General features: G+C 42.1%; 3 protein-coding genes across 8 annotated transcripts in view; 2 read left to right on the top strand and 1 right to left on the bottom strand.

Moving 5' to 3' along the window:
- Positions 1–672: 672 nt before the first annotated feature.
- Positions 673–7,296, top strand: tmem269 (transmembrane protein 269). 2 transcript variants are annotated; one of them, XM_056591043.1, is made up of 8 exons: positions 673–778; positions 854–921; positions 1,401–1,454; positions 3,934–4,081; positions 4,364–4,461; positions 5,498–5,641; positions 6,285–6,485; positions 6,734–7,296. In XM_056591043.1, the coding sequence occupies exons 1-8, from the start codon at positions 690–692 to the stop codon at positions 6,841–6,843; spliced, it is 912 nt and encodes a 303-aa protein (XP_056447018.1). In that variant the 5' UTR covers positions 673–689; the 3' UTR covers positions 6,844–7,296. The 2 variants fall into 2 exon arrangements, with proteins under 2 accessions (XP_056447018.1, XP_056447028.1); XM_056591053.1 differs by having other exon boundaries at positions 687–921.
- On the bottom strand, positions 7,296–13,047 carry si:ch73-206d17.1 (tyrosine-protein kinase STYK1). Of its 4 annotated transcripts, none has more exons than XM_056591017.1 (10): positions 12,180–13,045; positions 11,850–11,931; positions 11,516–11,671; positions 11,161–11,358; positions 10,456–10,643; positions 10,274–10,351; positions 9,819–10,036; positions 9,563–9,603; positions 9,313–9,409; positions 7,296–9,118 (listed from the first exon to the last, which is right to left on the bottom strand). In XM_056591017.1, the coding sequence occupies exons 2-10, from the start codon at positions 11,896–11,898 to the stop codon at positions 8,893–8,895; spliced, it is 1,251 nt and encodes a 416-aa protein (XP_056446992.1). In that variant the 5' UTR covers positions 11,899–11,931; positions 12,180–13,045; the 3' UTR covers positions 7,296–8,892. The 4 variants fall into 4 exon arrangements, 3 of the variants coding, with proteins under 3 accessions (XP_056446992.1, XP_056446984.1, XP_056447001.1); XM_056591009.1 differs by having other exon boundaries at positions 11,161–11,361; positions 12,180–13,044; XR_008895669.1 differs by having other exon boundaries at positions 9,027–9,118; positions 9,253–9,409; positions 11,161–11,361; positions 12,180–13,047.
- magi3a (membrane associated guanylate kinase, WW and PDZ domain containing 3a) overlaps positions 12,789–17,388 on the top strand; it is a 99,019-nt gene continuing 94,419 nt past the window's right edge. The window contains exon 1 of one of the 2 annotated variants that reach the window (XM_056590999.1): positions 12,789–14,094. In XM_056590999.1, the coding sequence (XP_056446974.1) occupies positions 13,788–14,094 (307 nt within the window). In that variant the 5' untranslated portion in view covers positions 12,789–13,787. The remainder of the gene's footprint in view (positions 14,095–17,388) is intronic. The other variant, XM_056590989.1, reaches the window with a different exon arrangement.

Below are 17,388 nucleotides of genomic sequence, written 5' to 3'. Positions count from 1 at the left end.
TCCAACGTCATAGTATGAGGAAACTAAGAAGAAAAGATTACATTTTGAACTCCAAATAAACCAGATTGCTTCATTCAGGTAAGGTTAAATGCAATGTCAAATCGACGTAATGTTTTCAATAAAAGACGTCGAAACAATCCCACTCTCATTTTTTAACTTGCTTGTTTGCTGAACTCGGCATTGAGAGTATTCATGGCGCTGAGAGTATTCATCAATTAATCCCTATTAAATTCGCAGCTTAATGCCTTTATATTAATTTAATAATACCCAATAGGTGTTTTCCAATGATCTGTAGGCATTCTAGGCTTATAGTAACCTATATTACAGTCATGGGATCAAGCAGAAATGTGAACCATGATGTTGACCTACTTTTAAAAGGATGAGGTTGACTTAGTTTATTTGAGTAGTCAAGATAAAGTACATTTACACACATGGTCTATAGGCCAGTATATTCAATAACAATCAATCATCAGACCTGTCAGACATTATATTGCATTCAGTTAGTTGGCATAGTTTTCTCTGTAACTGTATCTCGACAACATGCTCTATTCAGGATAGTGATGCAGCAGAACAGAACATTTTTTGAGAGCGTAATTATTATCATTATTGTTATCTCCAACAATATGTATTTAATATATATGTTCAACCGCCAAGGCGCATATGCGTCACTTCCGGTGGAATATTCTGGCATGTTACAGCCACGGGCTTTAAAAGGACGCGCTGCGAGACACGGACACGGAGACGTTCTGGGCCGCTGGTGCAGCTGTATATCAAACGGGTAGTGTTAAAACGTAAATGATACATGCAAAAATATATAGATAAACGTAGATATATTAATTACAATTGCTTTTAGGCCGACAAGATTTGACGCCCTTTATCATTTTGGCACGAATATTCTTTCATCTTTGGAGGTGCTTGCAGGTAACTCAAAATGCAATTATTCCCTGGTATATAACATATAATAAGCCTACTAGAGATGTGGAAATGTCAATGGAATGATGGTGTAATTTAAAAAAAAAAAAAAAAAAAACTGTGACGCAGTTTTTATTTCGCAGGCCGACGTTAATGTTTGTTTCAGTTCTCTTGTAGGCTCCTATTGATTCATTTTATATATTGAACGTATCGATTACCTTAAGTAGCCTATTTGTAATCGGACCAATGGTCCATTCTAGACCATAGTAGACTATGAATAGTCGTTTGACTATTTTCATTGTGATTATTTTACTAACAAAGGGGATGCCGTTTTTTACTGACGCATATGTAGGGAAACGAGTTGTTTCCTTAAAGATGCACTGTAATTGTATTTTTATTTTGGCTAGGCCTAACTATAGGCTCATCCGCAGAGGTCAATGTTCATGTGATGTCAACATTGTGAATAAAACAGTATAACTATATTTTAGCTGCTGTGGACGAACCGCCTGTAGACATCATGCTCCTGCTGACGCCATCCTCCGGTATGTGTTTCTCTCCTCATTGTAGAGCTGTATAGCCTGCAGAGTCCTTCACCTGGTGACCGTGTAGGTCTACACATGTAATTACCTTACAGCTACAGTTACACTGTGTCTCTGGTTGCCGTCTTAGCTCTCTATAAAACGGACAGTGTTCAGGTGGTGTCGTAGGCGCCTATGAAATAACGTTACAACATGTGAATACTGTCCGCTTTCAATAGAGGTACATGGATGTTACCATTAGATTATAGACTAGCTTGGCTCTCATCAAACTTAGCAGAAAAATAAAATCATCTCATCTGCTCAGGGTAGTTGAGGGTCAAATGAGGACAGACATTAAATATGGAAAATGAAGGAAGGCCTAGTCTACGAAATGCAACCTAGACCTGTAGAAGGCCCACTCTAGCCTACTTGTTGAGGTGAAATAAGCCATTTAGGGACAAGCTAATTAGTTATTCTAATCCTAGAGAAACAAAGTGAGGTCAGTATTATGAATCATAGACAGAATGTATCAGTCAAAGGCGGACAGTTAATCGCCTACATGAATATGCTTCCAAATGTTAGGGGTCGTTTTGATAGTGTAATAATTAGCGCCAGTTAAATACCCCTTTCCCATCGTGCATTGCACAAATTAGGCAGCATTCTAAAAATAAGTACACCTTTAAAATGTCCGTAGATGTCCCCCTAGTGGCAAGGGATGTGTACAGTGGTACTTTGATTAAGCTGACAGTGTGCCAATAAAACGTTACGGAAATCCTGGAACTCAATCCAAGTATCCAGATGTCAGTATTTGGCTCTAGTCTATGAAGAATCAAGGCATTGATTCATAATATTTTTGTAAACTTGTCTTTAGTAAGAGGCTGTATGCAGCTTATATGTCATTAGATCTGCAATGCCTGGGCCCTAGTTGTTATTAAAATGACAAAAAAGCATGATGTCAAGTGTCAGATATTGTTGGCTCTTTGCTGTGTCTCATGCACTGTTTTCTTTCAGATGAAGAGTCTCTTGCACTCGCCTGGCTTTGGAATCACAGGAAGTTCAGGGTGAAAAGCATAATAGTAGGAACATGACTTTCACCCTTTTTGCAGATAGAAGTTAGCTTGGCTTGGTTTCTTTAGGCTTAACAGAATATGTGTTCTCAAGTAGTTTCAGATTAATTGTTACCTGCAAACAATCTTATGGACGGTACAATTCTAAAAGTGAAAATGCATGCCAGAGGCTAGAATCCACCCGATAGGAGCCATGAAGTCTAAAATCATCCCAGTTTTGTGGCAGCCGAGGTTTTGCATTGTTTAGGTTTAGAGTGACACTGACATTCCCACTTGTTGAGTTTGATGAACATGGCCTAGCCACCAGGATTGACCTGTTAATCAATGAAATGTTTATGCTTGAAGTTTCAAAGTATAACGTTTACAACCTTTCTTAATCTGACCTTGAAAATTATTAGGTCATGAAGGACATTTCCAAAAAATTTTCCCAAATTGAGACCTGTGTATTTATGCTTACAAAACTCTTGAAGCATTTGATAAGTTGATTATATAATGTATGCATGCATGCAAAAATCTATAATTTTTTTCTTTCAGAATACACATGCAAAACCAGAAATGACCATGTGTTGTATGTAATAACAGTTAGCTGTGTCCTTGTACAGGTCACTTTAAGATGCCTTTTATTTTTGAATACTGTGGGTGCAACTCACAACCTATGTAGCACACAAGGACTGTGGAATTTTCCACTGACTGAAAGTATGATTGCATAAAAGCACTTGATAGTAATAAAGTATTTGTTGTATGGCTGTTGCCCGTCTTCAATGTTTGCATGTTGAGGTTTACTGCATGCAGTTGATACTGTTTCTCTGTGACATTTGACAATGTTTATCAGCTGTATTGTGTAAACATAGCCACATGGTAAACATGTTTGGCATTCACAAATCACAAATGTTGCATGATTTCGGCTGACTACTCCTGATTGAATGAATGTAACACTTGCCTACGTTTTAGTGTCATTCTGAAACAAATGGATTAGTGTATCGTAAGGTTGGTGTCCATCCAATAAACATGCGTTTTGGTAAGTGATGTTTATTTCTATAAGGTGAAAGAATCCATTTTGAATTAGCTAATTCTTGTTGGAAAATGGTTAAACATGTAACTTATCCAGTCTAATTTGGCAGTAAAGATTCTCAGTTAATGTTGCACTACAGTATTTCTGTTTCTCACTTCATTTTTCTACTGGCCAAGTTTATTTTACATCTAGTGTAATACTCTTTGTTTGGTCAATTAAAATGATAGTTTTGGGGGAAACGAGCTATTAGGCCATGTTATCCACCACTTGGTGGACTTCTAACGCCCAGAAGAGCCACGACCTGAAAGGGCAGCTTCAGTAAGGTCATCAGATCCACTTTGAATCTAGTCTCATTTATTGACGGAAGCAGCGAGAATCAACGTAACACATACTCATGCTAATGTCCATCGCTGTGTGGTATCAGGTTTCTTCCAGCGCGTCAATAAGCTCTTTCTTAGCGAGCGAGCCAGAGGACTGCCCATCAAGGACTTTCTACGGCAAAATGCAGCCAACGCCATCTCATTGGGTAACATGCTGATGGGCATGGCTTCTATCCTGTGCAGCCTGAATGGGTAACTACCAAAAACAAACTCATTTTACTGGCAAGGTCAAAGTAATATAGTAATAGTAATTAGTTGTCTGACTAAAACGAAATAGTCAGACCAGTTTAACCATTACTAAATAGTCAGACTACTTGTTTCACCTATAAAATGTGTTCTATTTATAATATCCATCATTATTAAATAATATTGTAGTTAGTTATGCTTGCCGGCCATATTGGATACAAAAAAATATTATTTTCATTTATACTTTCAGATATGTTACATATTATTTTCTTTGTTCTTTCTCATCAGACAACACTATTTAGCATGCTGGCTGGTTTTGATTGGCTACCTGCTGGATTTGGCAGATGGAGCAGTTGCCAGGCGACTGGATGCATGCTCGCCCCTGGGTGAGTGAAGTGTTTTATTTAGCAGCACCTCCCACAATATAACTATGTGGCCAGTGCTTAAACTGGACGGGAACATGGAGTACATCAACTTAAATAGCCCTTAACTGACCACTATAGGCTTTTCTTGAAAAAGTAATTCTCTTCACAAATATTCCATTAAACAATGTCCCTTTTGTATCACAGTGGTCCAGTGTTCCTCCTCCTCTTAATAAAAAGATTATGCATCCCGTGATTAGGGAAAAAGGCTGGAGTTCTATGTGAGAGACGCCTTTCACCGTCGTTTTAGCATAACAAACAAAGTACTCCGTGAATAGCAGTCGACTAGAAGTACTACCCGAATCCCGAATTAAATCATCTTATTAAATTGACAGAATTTAGAAATACATGAAATGGAAAATCATTTCAGTATGCCATTAATGTGTCGTTGTTGCAACTGTAACGGACCACATCGACTTTTTGTTTAGCGATATGGCATGAAGTGAAATATATTTCATGAAACAGAAATTCTCACGGGCCAAAAATAGCTCCCAGGAGTGTGGAGAATTGGACCCTTTGTGTCCTCTCAGAGCCTTTCCTGTCCCACCTGTCTCCCCTCCCTTCATATTTGTCTTTGTCAATTGAACAATAACTTTCCCGATGCTGCAGCCTAAGTCCTTAGGATCAGGCTCCGATTGTCTGCCTGATCCTGCTGCTTTGAGGGCCATGGCATATCTCAAATTGCTCAAATAGTTCACCCTGGGAGGTGGAATTCCACTGGCTTTTTTTTTTTTGTCATGGCTGTGGACTGAATTAGCTCATCCTCACGATCCATCCATAAATCCAACAGAATGCCCCCCAAACACCTCTGGGAATGTTGTTTACCCATTCCTGCTGACGCTGGAAATTCCATTGCACTACAGTGTGTTTGTGACATCCACCTACATCAATGTCGGTGGATGTCGCTTTAACATACATGCATGCACCTTTACACATTGCGAAAGTCTCTTTTATGCTGCCGTGTCCCTTGAACTCTATTGTGGATTTTATTTTTCCTCAGGTGCGAAATTGGACGATTTTGCTGACTACACCACCTTTGGCATCGCCACGTCTCTGCTGCTGAGGACGCCCCACCTGATCGACAACATCCTGTGCATGTGCTACGGGCTGTCCGTGTTCATCCGCGTTTGCTTTTATACAAGCGGTACGGCAGTTGTTGCAAAAATTCAATCTAAACTGGTTTAATGAGATTAATCTATTTGAAGACTTAAACAGGACATGGAGTTGGTTAGCTAATAGGTTGATATTTAAATTGTATCTCCTTATATAAGTTAGGTATACATTGTACTGGTTTTAGTTCATTCCGTATGGAAGCTTGACACACTCTTAGTTAATTCATGTGGTTACCATAATCACATCAAATATATTGGTGGATTTGCCTTCCTCTTTCCAATAACTCATTAGGGTCTCAAACAAAGGCCACAGATTATGCATAGATTCCCCTCTTAAAAAATTATTAAGTTATAAAACCCTAGAATCATACATTTGCAAAAGTCAGTGTGTAGACCTTAGCTCAACACAACAACTCAAATGTAACACCATAACCTAAAGGGATAGGCCAAGATATCAGTAAATTGAGTCTCATTACAAATTCATTATCGTCACTACTTTATGGCAGCTTCATTTGTGTCATAATGGAGCTATACCGCCTTGAGTTAACTTGTACTATCATCCATTCCACCTGAACCAGCTCTTATCATATGTCCTGAATTAATCATATCTCAATTCCTGTTCAATGCTTTAAGCTCATCCCCTTATTTAATTGATTTGTTGTTTGTGTGTTGCAGGGATCCCGTTTGTGTACCGGGGCCTGCCATGCCTCTACTCCTCTGCCATCCTGGCCAGCGCCTCTCTTCTGTCGGGGGGTAACACAGTGTTGTTGAGGACCACCGCAGTGGCCCTTATCCTCTTTATGGTCAGCCGCAGCTTTTACCCTCACGACAGGGTGCTGGAGTCTCAGAACTGGAAGAAGGCCATCTATGCAGGAGGTAAAGCACTGTTTGGTTGGCATATTCTCTCTGTAGCAATAGGACTATGTGTTCGTTTGTATGTTGGTTTACTTTGGGGAACAATTTGTGGAATTGGAAACCTTCATGTTAAAATCCATTTTACAATTTGGAGAGTTTGAGTCACATTTTGGTGTTCTTTGATTTTATTGCAAGAAAAAAACAAAATGAAAGGGAGTCTAATACCTTCGAGAAATTAACACGTTAAAATGTTTTTTTTGACACTGCAGGCATCATCATGGTGTTCTCTTCCATCAAGTCCTTGTGTTGTGTCTACTACCTGCTGTGGTGTGTCTCCTACATGCTATTCCCTGGATCCCTCTGGAGCAGCAAAGTGTAGAAGAGAACCCACTCCAGTGGCCTCTGTCTCTCTCTCTTTCTCCCTACACCTACCGGGCTGGCTGGTAGTCGGAGGCCATCCAGGGCCCGTGGAGCACACCAAAGCCCATGGAAAACTTCTTGAGGTCACTGAGGGTCCAACCTTGACTTGCTTACACACTAGCAAAGAGAGTCCTCTTGCAAAGTAAATTCGTAATTTACTTCTAATTATGTTATTAAGGGTATATCTGGGTGTGCATTAAGCATCAGAAAATGATGCTCCATGAAAACCATTGCGATCTCAAATTTCCTTCCGCTCCGAGTATATTTTCCCTCCTGGCTACGTAGCCAAGCGTGTGACCAAATGCCGTGCCCTCACATTACGTTGACGGTGAGGCTGTGTGAAGCTACAACGTTTCAGACTTGGTACAAACTACATCAAACAACAAATGGGGGGGGGGGGGGGGGGGGGGGGGGGGGGGTAGGGTAGGTCTTCAGGACACACCACTACAAGTCTTTCCATGACACTGTTTTTTAGCGGACTTTGAGATGTACATTAATTTACTTTTTGATAATTTTCTGAGAAGGTGTGTAGTGGATACATCCCTCTGTGATATGTTATTTTATTTTATGTTCGATCCTGTTGTCAACACTTTCATGGTATGCCCGGTAAGGGAATCCTACAACAGGTTGGTTGGTGATGTTGCGAAGTATGGTTCTTTGTGACCTGTATGTAGTCTTAGCAGGATCTGATTCCCAGCCTGTTCTAAAACATATACTCTTTTTGCTGTTGCAATTACATAATGACAATGATTACCCCCATTCCCCCACCCAAATATGTAAAGCACATAGGACCAATCTGACTAAAATGCCTTTATTTTATCCAAACGTCAACAGGAGATGTTAATGGAAAACCTTTGAAATATATTTAGTTTAACATTGACTTCTGTGACATTATCGGAGTTCAGTGTCCTTCAGCGATGGATGATCCTGGAGCATCCTTTGTCTTTTTGCTGAGTTCTTCAGACATTTCAAATTCCATACTAGTGCGGTCAGTTTTTTGCACAATGGGAATGTCTATTACAGCATTATGGCAGCTTTGTATTGACAGGGAGTTTGTATCAGCACAAATACTGTCAGTATATATGAAGGTATATTGTCATTCCCTTTGACTGTAGTCAACACGTGAGGTAAATGTTGTATCCAATTTTGCGCTTTGACCAATTCTATAAAAATACAACTCATAAATCAATCATCTATGTAACATCTCATTTGAAATATTTGTTATTCCGATTTTAGGATACTGCGAATTAAACGATGACTTTAATATTACCATGATCGATTCTATGTTTTTTTCTTTTCTCTATTGGATTTTGGTATTTGGGCATTTTGCTTGTACATCTTTGCCTCTGTTTTATGAGGCTATTTGGTTTGACTTTCAAAAGTAATCCATGCATGAATACATTTGTGTCTACATTTAGAATAATATCCTTTGTTAAAAAACTTGAAAGAAAATAAGGACCTAGAATGAAATTGCTGTTCTTTATAAATAACTGGCATACAATAATTGTCAATTAAGTTGCCTGCAATGTTGAAATTGTAAACATCGAACTAGATATGGTTTTGCTGCTCTTCTATCTGCGGCTTCCATAACTTATTGCATTCCAGTTCTGATTAAATAAACACCACATTCATTCCCAATGTTTTCATGTCCTCCCACTTAGAAACTGCAAGGTCAGTGTTGTATGCATTCTGAGCATTGTCGGGTCATTGTCCAAATTTGCAAAGCAGATAAGGGCATGTACAAAAATCTGTATTTTTGATTCTGCTCATTTTGAAAATAAAAAGACTGCAATATGACATTTTATGGCATTTTTTTGAAATATGGAAAAACTGCTCCTACAAAGTAGCACAACTTTCTTGTATCATTGTGTCAAATGTAACTTGACTCCTTTGCGCTGTTTTCAATCAATCATAATGGTACTTGACCATGTCCAGTATACACCTCGATCACAACCATAGTATTCACCATACAGAATGTCTTTAAAAACCCCAACACACTATAATCACCCTAACACGCACTGGATTCATGTTTGATTGGGCTGTCTGGTGACAGCTGCCATAAGTGGGGATGAATGCCTGCTATCTTGTTGTATTGGGCGGCGTCTATGAGCCCTTGGGACGGCAGGGCTTCCGTAGCGGCCAGGTCCAAGGTGGACCCCAACAGCTTGATGATTGCGGAGAAGGTTGGACGGTCCTTGAAGCTCCACATCCAACAGTACTTCATCAGGTTGTACCTAAAACCATACAGATTGGGGAAAACGTTTGATATTGTGGCTCTATGTAGGATTCCAGTCATTGTAGTTTTAAGAACAAATTTGATTTGTATTGCGTCTTTCATCAGGACTCCTTTGAGTTCTAGCATCAATACTTTCATCTGGGCCAGGACGGAGTCATGGCCGCTCCGAGTAGCAGGTTATGCAACACTTACAGAGGGGCCCCGCAGCCTTCTGGTTGTTCCATTCGGTAGGAACTCTGAAGATGTGGAAGCACAGACTGGGGTTCCAACTCAGGATATGGAGGGGACCCTGTAAAAAAACAAATATATCACAAAGGATTGAGACAACAATCGCACTTCTGTAGAAATGTACAATTAATGAAAAGGACTATCAATACCAAACTGATAATATGTTTTCCAATATGACTTGAGTTGAGGAGCTAATAGAAATGTATTACAATACCTGAGGTTATAAGTTCATATAATAAGATTCCAAACGACCACCTAGGAAATCAAACCGGGAGCCAAAGAATCAGAAACAAATTATCATAGTTAAATTACAGAATCAGAAAACTGTGTATGTGATGCAATGCAAGGCCAAATGAAGATTCAGTTCAATTAACTTTCAACGTAATCTATTAACCGGCTGTAGGAAATGAGTTAAAATGAGGGTGTAAAGCTGTACAATTCCGCCATAACTCAAAACTGAATACACTCACACATCACTCCTGTGGAAGGCTGGCTGGTTGGTAATCCTCTCAGGAGCCAGCCACTTCAGGGGTACCTCCATGGGCCGCTCCATTGTAGTTCTGTCTGTTTGGTGCTCGGCAAATGCTGTGCCCAATCCAGACACCCTGGCAGACAGGTCTGGGCCAATCAGAATGTTCCTTGCAGCGACGTAACCATGCACTACCCTGTGTTCTGTCAGGAGGTAATCCTTTGAACAGATAAAAAGAACAAAACATGAATGATGATTAAATTGAACCAGAAACAATGTTGGGCTTTGATGAGTGTTGTACTACTAACATAGCATCTAATATATCAGTGTTTTGCAGGAGTGTGTGTGTGTGTGTGTGTGTGTGTGTGTGTGTGTGTGTGTGTGTGTGTGTGTGTGTGTGTGTGTGTTTGTGTGTGTCTGCATGTTTCATAATGTTCTCACAACAGAGTGACTCACCAGGCCCTCTGCCACCTGGGTCGCCAACAGAAACACTGACCTCTCCGAGACGTGCAGCGGCCCCTTGTCTGAATCCTTCTGGAAATACAGCCCTCTCCCTCACTTTACTGTACCAAGAGTTGTGAGGCCTATCTTTTACCTCTATTTTTGCTGCTTTGTCAGGAAATTGCGATTGAACTTACCTCTCTGAGGCCCCAGAGGAAATGGAGCAGGTTGCCTGGGCTGTGGGCCTCCAGGACCAGGTACATTGGAAGACGCTGCGCCTGGCAGCACAGCATCCGCACCAGCCGCTCACTCTTATTATTGCACACCTTGGCGTGGAACAGAATCCACTCAGCAAACTCTCTTTCTTCAGACGGGCTGGCGGGATCTACAAAGATATGGTACAGAACAAGATCGAAAAAACAAAGCAATGCAAAGGTTTGAAGAGAAGCGGTGCTCCATGGCATTCCCTTTTAGTTTTGTCCGTGACGGTTCAAAGGAGAGCAGACGCACGGATAACAGGTCAAAGTGTTTGAACACCACTGTTAACAGTGAGCAATAACTATTCCTTTGAATTAACTGCTGATGTATTGTTGGGGGGGGCAGGATGGTCTACTGGTTATAGGGGGTGTGACTCTCAGCTCAAAGGTTCTGGGTAAGGACTTCAATGTCCGCAGTCTAGTTGTGCGCAAGACAAAGCCCTCCCATTATGTCTGTCCATTAAGGCTACTATTGCAAGCCTAACCCACTTTCTTTGTTCGTTCTCTAGGTTGCAACCTTGATAATTAAGGGAGCTTTTCCGGCAGCTAGGGTTAGGAGGGGGTTACCATATAATTGGGCCTATGAATCCCCTTGAGAACGTAACTATGATTAAGGGCTATACAATTCCAGTTGACCAAGCTCACCCCGGAGCGCCTTCACCACCACTGCTGCGGAGCGTCCCTCTCTGGTCAGCCAGCCTACGCAGACAGGGCCGTAGCTCCCCGTGCACAACAGCTCCACGCCATCGACATCCCACTCTGCAGGCATCTCCCACGGGTGCAGAGCCTCTCTCACTCCACAGGGGATCAGAGGCACTGCACCCAGGGAAGAACAATGCTGACCTTCTGGGGGGAAATAGAAAAGGACAAATGTCAAATCCATACGATAAGCCCGGGAATGGATCCACTGTAAACAGTCTCTACTCTACGTTTAACAAGTGCAGAAAAAAAGGTAATCCGAGTCATTTGATTCCGTTAACGGATGTGCAAACGTTCCTACTGTTGGTGTTCTGCACTGAGCTGCCTATGAAGCTCAGCGGGCTGATTCTCCTCTTCCTGAGGATACTGCAGAAGATGAGGGACACCACGACCACAGAACTGATCACCAGTACAGTGGGAATAACGACCACAGCCACGGAGTCGGACGCTTCTTCATCTTCAATCAATTCAATAAGAAAAAAACAGAAAAACAAGGTACAGTGAAGGAGATCATGAAATACAGTATCCACGATCACAGCACACACGTGTTCCCCCCAGAGAAAACCTCAGAAAGAATGGGAGCTTGCTATGCTATCAAGCTTCAATATACAGATAATGAGACCTTTAAAACATACAGCATGCTGGACCCGAGCTGCTGTTGCTACACCTTGCCTGCACCTCCATGGGAGAGAGCTGACACTATTGTTGACATTTCTCCTATGCATAAAAAATGACAGGGATACAATAAATTAGTTAAAAATATATATCCTTAATAATATTTTTAGAGGTCACATTATAGCAAAGCTATTACACTCGCAACATTTAATTGAATTTAATGTATTATGTGTCTGAGCCAAACAATCTTTGCCAAAATCTGTTGTTAAAAATGTATACTTTAACATATCACAATTAAACATAGCCATATAATGTGTCAATATTTTATGATTATAATTCTATCCTCCTACCGTGTGTATTTCCATTTTTATCGAAAAATCTTCTTTAAAAGTGTCTTTTAAGTCAAGATAGAAGCCTTATAAGACTAAAAGAAAACCACTCTTGAACACAGCTCTGAATGTTTCTAGGATGTCAATGTCCTTTCTATGCAACTGCTGACCGTTAAAGACACTCGTAATTTGACCAGACGTTAATAATTAACATAAGACCCACATGATAACAGGTGCATTTCTGTCCTCTGATAAATATTGCATTGCCCTGAGCGTATACGGACTGCAACCTGTAATGTAACCACAAGATGGCACAAATCGGCAACAAATAGCCCACTCTTGTGCTCCTTATCTCAGGGGGAAAAAAACATTGAATTCTGCAAGAGCGATGCTTTTGTGCAATATTGATGATATAAGTAGAGGTACTTGTATCATATAAAAATATCATGATCTAAAAACAAGAGAATAAAGTCCTTTCTGATAACAGTGAAGACCTTTTCTGAGTGCTTTACTCCGCCTTTCCGATACGAAGAATACTCAAGCGTTGAATAAATGAACACAGAAGACCCGCCCACCTCATTTCTTATTGGCTAAATGGCAACGTTCTAACACAAACTAGCCCGTGGATTGGATAGAAACCACTGCAGTCAGGAAATCAACACGGAACATGATCAGAAAAGTTATCGAGTATTGCTTAATCGGATTATAGAGTTTACTGCAGCACAGTTTGAAACATGGCTCACTGCACGGTGTGAAAACACAACTCTTCGCCAAGACGGTTTCACGTTGAATAAGCGTGTTATTAGAAGAAACTCCGAAAACTGCAGTCCAAAGACCACCAACCGGATCACATCTTGGCCAGGTAGGCTGTGTTGTTCCGTTTCCAAGGAATGCCTTGCTGATGTCATTCTGGAGGAGGGCAGAACAGGTGCGCTGACTCAACTTCTGTGTGCGTTGGACTGCAAACGGATACTAATTCACGCAACACAACCACCCGACTCCTGGTTTGAAGCGGTTCAGCATCGGGTTAGGGATCTTCTCCTATAGCGTCACACAGTTCTCTAGGGTGACCAGTCCTGAGGCTCAGGGGGGCTCGGTGGTCCGAAGAGAGAGAGAGAGAGAGAGAGAGACCAGCTTTATTTAGCCACGGCGCGTACTTCACAAAACTGTTTCCACATTTTCCCTCTGTGCTTTATAGTTTATGATTAATCCTCGCAAGCGGTTATAGTCTTGCGTGGCTTTTGGAAGTCATTGGTGGCTCACTGAACGGAATTACGCACCGGAACGCGCAGGAGAGGGGAGAGCGTGAGAGACACCGGAGCATCACCGTGATCCTCTCCCTCCTATGCGACAGCATTGACGCAGGTCTCGCATCCCAGATGTACACAGGTGGTGCTTAAATAATCCACGATAATGACAGCTCCACAATAACAGACGACTGTGATCAGTGAATGGGCTGCTGTTCGCCCGATGGAATACGACGCCAGAGGACATATTGCTTCGTGTCAACTTCGATATCTGCCATGATTTAAACGTTTCATGTCGCGGTTTAGGAAACAACATTGGTCTTGCGTTTAATAGCCTGCATTCGTTATTGGACTCGTTTGAACGCGTGGAGAGACATCCATCATGTCCAAGACATTGAAAAAGAAGAAACACTGGTCCAGTAAAGTACAGGAGTGTTCCGTGTCATGGACCAATGATGGGGAGTTCGGCACCATGGTCGACATTCAAGGGGGTGCGGAGTCGGGAGAGTTCCCCAACCTCGGACCGGTAGTTTCAGAAGCAATGGTTTGTCACATCGGACGGTTTCCCAGCCCTGGAGACGTGCTTCTGGAAGTGAACGGCACTCCAGTCAGTGGGCTCACCAACCGAGACACCCTTGCTGTCATCCGCCACTTTCGGGAACCAATTCGCCTGAAGACTGTGAAACCAGGTGCGTGGTGTCTAAACAACAATACTACTGCAACTTTATTATTCTGGGAACACCTTTCCATCTTACACACACACACACACACACACACAGGCACACGCACACAAACACAATGATTGAGCTATGCATTTCTAGATCAACTCTGGGCTAAGAACAGGTTACGTTGTAAAAATGCTTGACAATGAATCTTGGTCCTTATCTGTACTTATGGGACAAATTTGTTCGCTTGTCTTGGTGTTCTCCATTGACCAGATACAGGCAAATTAATTATGGAATTATGTGTGAAGTGTATTATATAACAGTTTCCCTCAGCACAGAATGTGGATACCTTCTGTGGAATCAGAATTATTCTCTGGCATTTCTTTATAACCCTGTTTCCTGTGTGTACACACATACCTGTCCAAAGGCCCTACAGACGCGCATATCAAGCCACACCCACATTCTCTTCACATGTCTTGCCATTTGTTGCCTGTTGTTTACTACGTGGCTTTGGTGATCGACCCTCCATTCAGGTTTTCTTGTCACTCCTGTTTCTTGACATATTTCTAAACGGCCATCCAACAGGCTCGACCACAAGTGCTCTGTGTGTGTGTGTGTGTGTGTGTGTGTGTGTGTGTGTGTGTGTGTGTGTGTGTGTGTGTGTGTGTGTGTGTGTGTGTGTGTGTGTGTGTGTGTGTGACGTGTGTGTCTTGATCCATGCTATGATTGGTGAGGGGCACTTTGTACACTTAGACAGGATTTTGGTTATCTGAGCCCCGCCGACGAGCGCCCTTCTGCCCGCAGTTTTAAAGGGCGAATCTGAGTGTAATTGATTCAATTAGGCCCATCTTCTCAATTCCCTCAGATTCTGCGTCGGATTGTGTACTAACAAGATGAAATGGAGGAGGAGGTCGACACCGTTGTGCAGCTCACAGGCATTCTAAACCCTGTAACCATTGAACGGTTACAGGGAGGACTGGATGAGGCTTTCAGAAATGGAAGTGTGTTGCTACAGTTGCCGTCTACACAGTTTTGGTTTGAAACCTTTTACAGAGACTTTTTTAACCGTTTGTTGACACTGACCGACTTTATGTTAGTGAATTCCAGTCTAAAATATCCCCTCTTCCAGCAACAGGATTGGTCCAAAAAAATAAGTATGGCCTCGTTCACCATGCTTTTATCTCGTCTGCCATCAGAGCACAATTTTGTGTGTGTGTATTCACACTAATGTCAGACCTGTGGAGCCCCCCCGCCCCCCAATTCTTCCCAAGCCTCAGTTTGTGTTATTATATCCCCTCACCCTTCCCGCATGATTAATTCATGCGTCATCCATCTTTCATGGTGTGTCCATGCCAAGATGAGCCGGCTGATAAGGAGGGTCAGATGTGTGCAGATGAGCACTCGGATTCTCTCTCTCTCTCTCTCTCTCTCTCTCTCTCTCTCTCTCTCTCTCTCTCTCTCTCTCTCTCTCTCTCTCTCTCTCTCTCTCTCTCTCTCTCTCTCTCTCTCTCTCTCTCTCTCTCTTTTTCTTTTTTATTTCTTTTTTATTTCTTTTTTTTTATATGTAATAGCAAATATCTTTTGCATAAACATACCCTTATAGTTCCACTACAGCAAATTATATAAAATAGTGCACTTTCAGAGAGAGAGAGAGGGAGAAAAAAAAGAAAAAAAGGCTAGTTGGTGATTGCGTCTAATGTCGTGAGTTACCCAGGGTTAATATTCTGGGTTGCGGGACGGGCTAGGGGGCACATTGCGAGGAGGCGTTTGTCTTTGATGCGCATCTTCTCTTTGCTCGTCGCTGACGTAATGGGAAGTAATCTTTATTCCGTAATGGGAAGATGAAGCAGTGGCCTTCTTGTGTACCTGCTGCTTTGGATAGCACAGCAAAACTAAAAGTTCCATCTGCCCGCCAGGGAAGCATTTACAAACACATTGTTTATCCTGTAGCTGCCAACTGAACAACCCGCCCTCCCCCCATCCTACTTTCCTCTCTACTTGGTATTCATTCCATCAGATTCCCACGCACACACACCTTCCATATCTCATCCTTTTCTTTCTCCAAAGAAGCCTATATAATAATAATATGAAGTCTACCTTTTCCCAGCTTTCCACATCTTCGTCTCTCTGTCCCTGTGTGTGTGTGTGTGTGTGTGTGTGTGTGTGTGTGTGTGTGTGTGTGTGTGTGTGTGTGTGTGTGTGTGTGTGTGTGTGTGTGTGTGTGTGTGCCCATCCCCCGCCATAGTAACAGACACCAGTATCTGTATAACATAAGTGGGAACCACCGCCCCAATGTTAATACTAACTGAATGGAATTCTGAATGCGCAACGGTGTGACGTTTCTTCCCATTGTTGTGCTACAGCTAACGCTACACACATGGCCATGAGAGGATGTTCAAAGTGCTCGTCTGGCTCCAATCCAGAATGTGTACTTGGCGTGTCCTCCTCTCACGGGCACGGAGGAACGCGCAGCCGTGCACGCTAACCTTGACGAGTGTTCGCTGATAAAACGCTATCGTTCGTTGCTAAGCCAGCGTCTTCGTGGCTTCTCATTGATTCATGCCATGAACAGATATGTTATTGGTTCATTGGACCTTAATACAGAGGCTTATACTTACGGTATATAATACACTTTTTTGTAATACAGGAGGGCATATAATTGAGGATTCTTATGGGGGCACTGTTGTTCTTGCTTGCAACCATTCTGTTTGTCTAAACCTATAAACGACCCATGTTAGTAGCCCCCTAACAATTTATAATGGCACTGGAAGTAAATTAATGTCTACTGTCCTCTGTAGCTGATTAAAACCCATTGACAGATACAAAAAATTGTAACAACAACAACCACTGACATTTTTTAATCGACAAATCCAGCTGTTAAGCCAACCTCATTCCCTTTCCTTTTCCTCTTGCTCTGCTGTTGATGATGAGGTCCCACAACCTTTTGCAGGCCCATGTCTGGCCCGGAACACCTTGAGGAAAGGCGAGCACTCTACACATGGCACAGCTTGAGCCCGTAGGAGTCGTTGGCTACCAACCCCTCGGGTTGCTGCCAAGGTCACTCACTGTGCCCAGACTCTTCCTGAGCTACACAAAATAATGAACGATTTTGGTTCTGCTCACTACCTCCCTATAGTTCCCTTCCTTCCCCCTCATCCTTCTACCTTCTTTGAAGTGTTCTGAGTGTGTGTGTGTTAATATGTTAAATCCTAGTTATCCCTGTAACTTCTGATGAAGCATGTGTCTATGTGTATCCAAAGCTGGTCAGGCTCTGATAGCTGTCACTCTCCACCCATGCATGAAGCGACACGTGTGTAT

This window comes from Gadus chalcogrammus, chromosome 1 (genome assembly GCF_026213295.1).
Source record: "Gadus chalcogrammus isolate NIFS_2021 chromosome 1, NIFS_Gcha_1.0, whole genome shotgun sequence".
NCBI lineage: Eukaryota > Metazoa > Chordata > Actinopteri > Gadiformes > Gadidae > Gadus > Gadus chalcogrammus.
Note: the sequence above shows the minus strand (reverse complement) of the source record. Positions and strands in the feature narration are given on the sequence as shown.

Bases quoted from the DNA above. Each gene is read 5' to 3' on its own strand.
- si:ch73-206d17.1 (XM_056591009.1), bottom strand. From the start codon at position 11,898: ATGGAGGTGCAGGCAAGGTGTAGCAACAGCAGCTCGGGTCCAGCATGC. The intron at 11,362-11,515 runs GTAGGAACGTTT...ATTTCCCCCCAG, and splicing joins CTCAGTGCAGAACACCAACA to AAGGTCAGCATTGTTCTTCC. The intron at 9,604-9,818 runs GTGAGTGTATTC...TTGATTTCCTAG, and splicing joins GCCTTCCACAGGAGTGATGT to GTGGTCGTTTGGAATCTTAT.
- tmem269 (XM_056591043.1), top strand. From the start codon at position 690: ATGTTACAGCCACGGGCTTTAAAAGGACGCGCTGCGAGACACGGACAC. The intron at 779-853 runs GTAGTGTTAAAA...AATTGCTTTTAG, and splicing joins TGCAGCTGTATATCAAACGG to GCCGACAAGATTTGACGCCC. The intron at 1,455-3,933 runs GTATGTGTTTCT...GTGTGGTATCAG, and splicing joins CCTGCTGACGCCATCCTCCG to GTTTCTTCCAGCGCGTCAAT.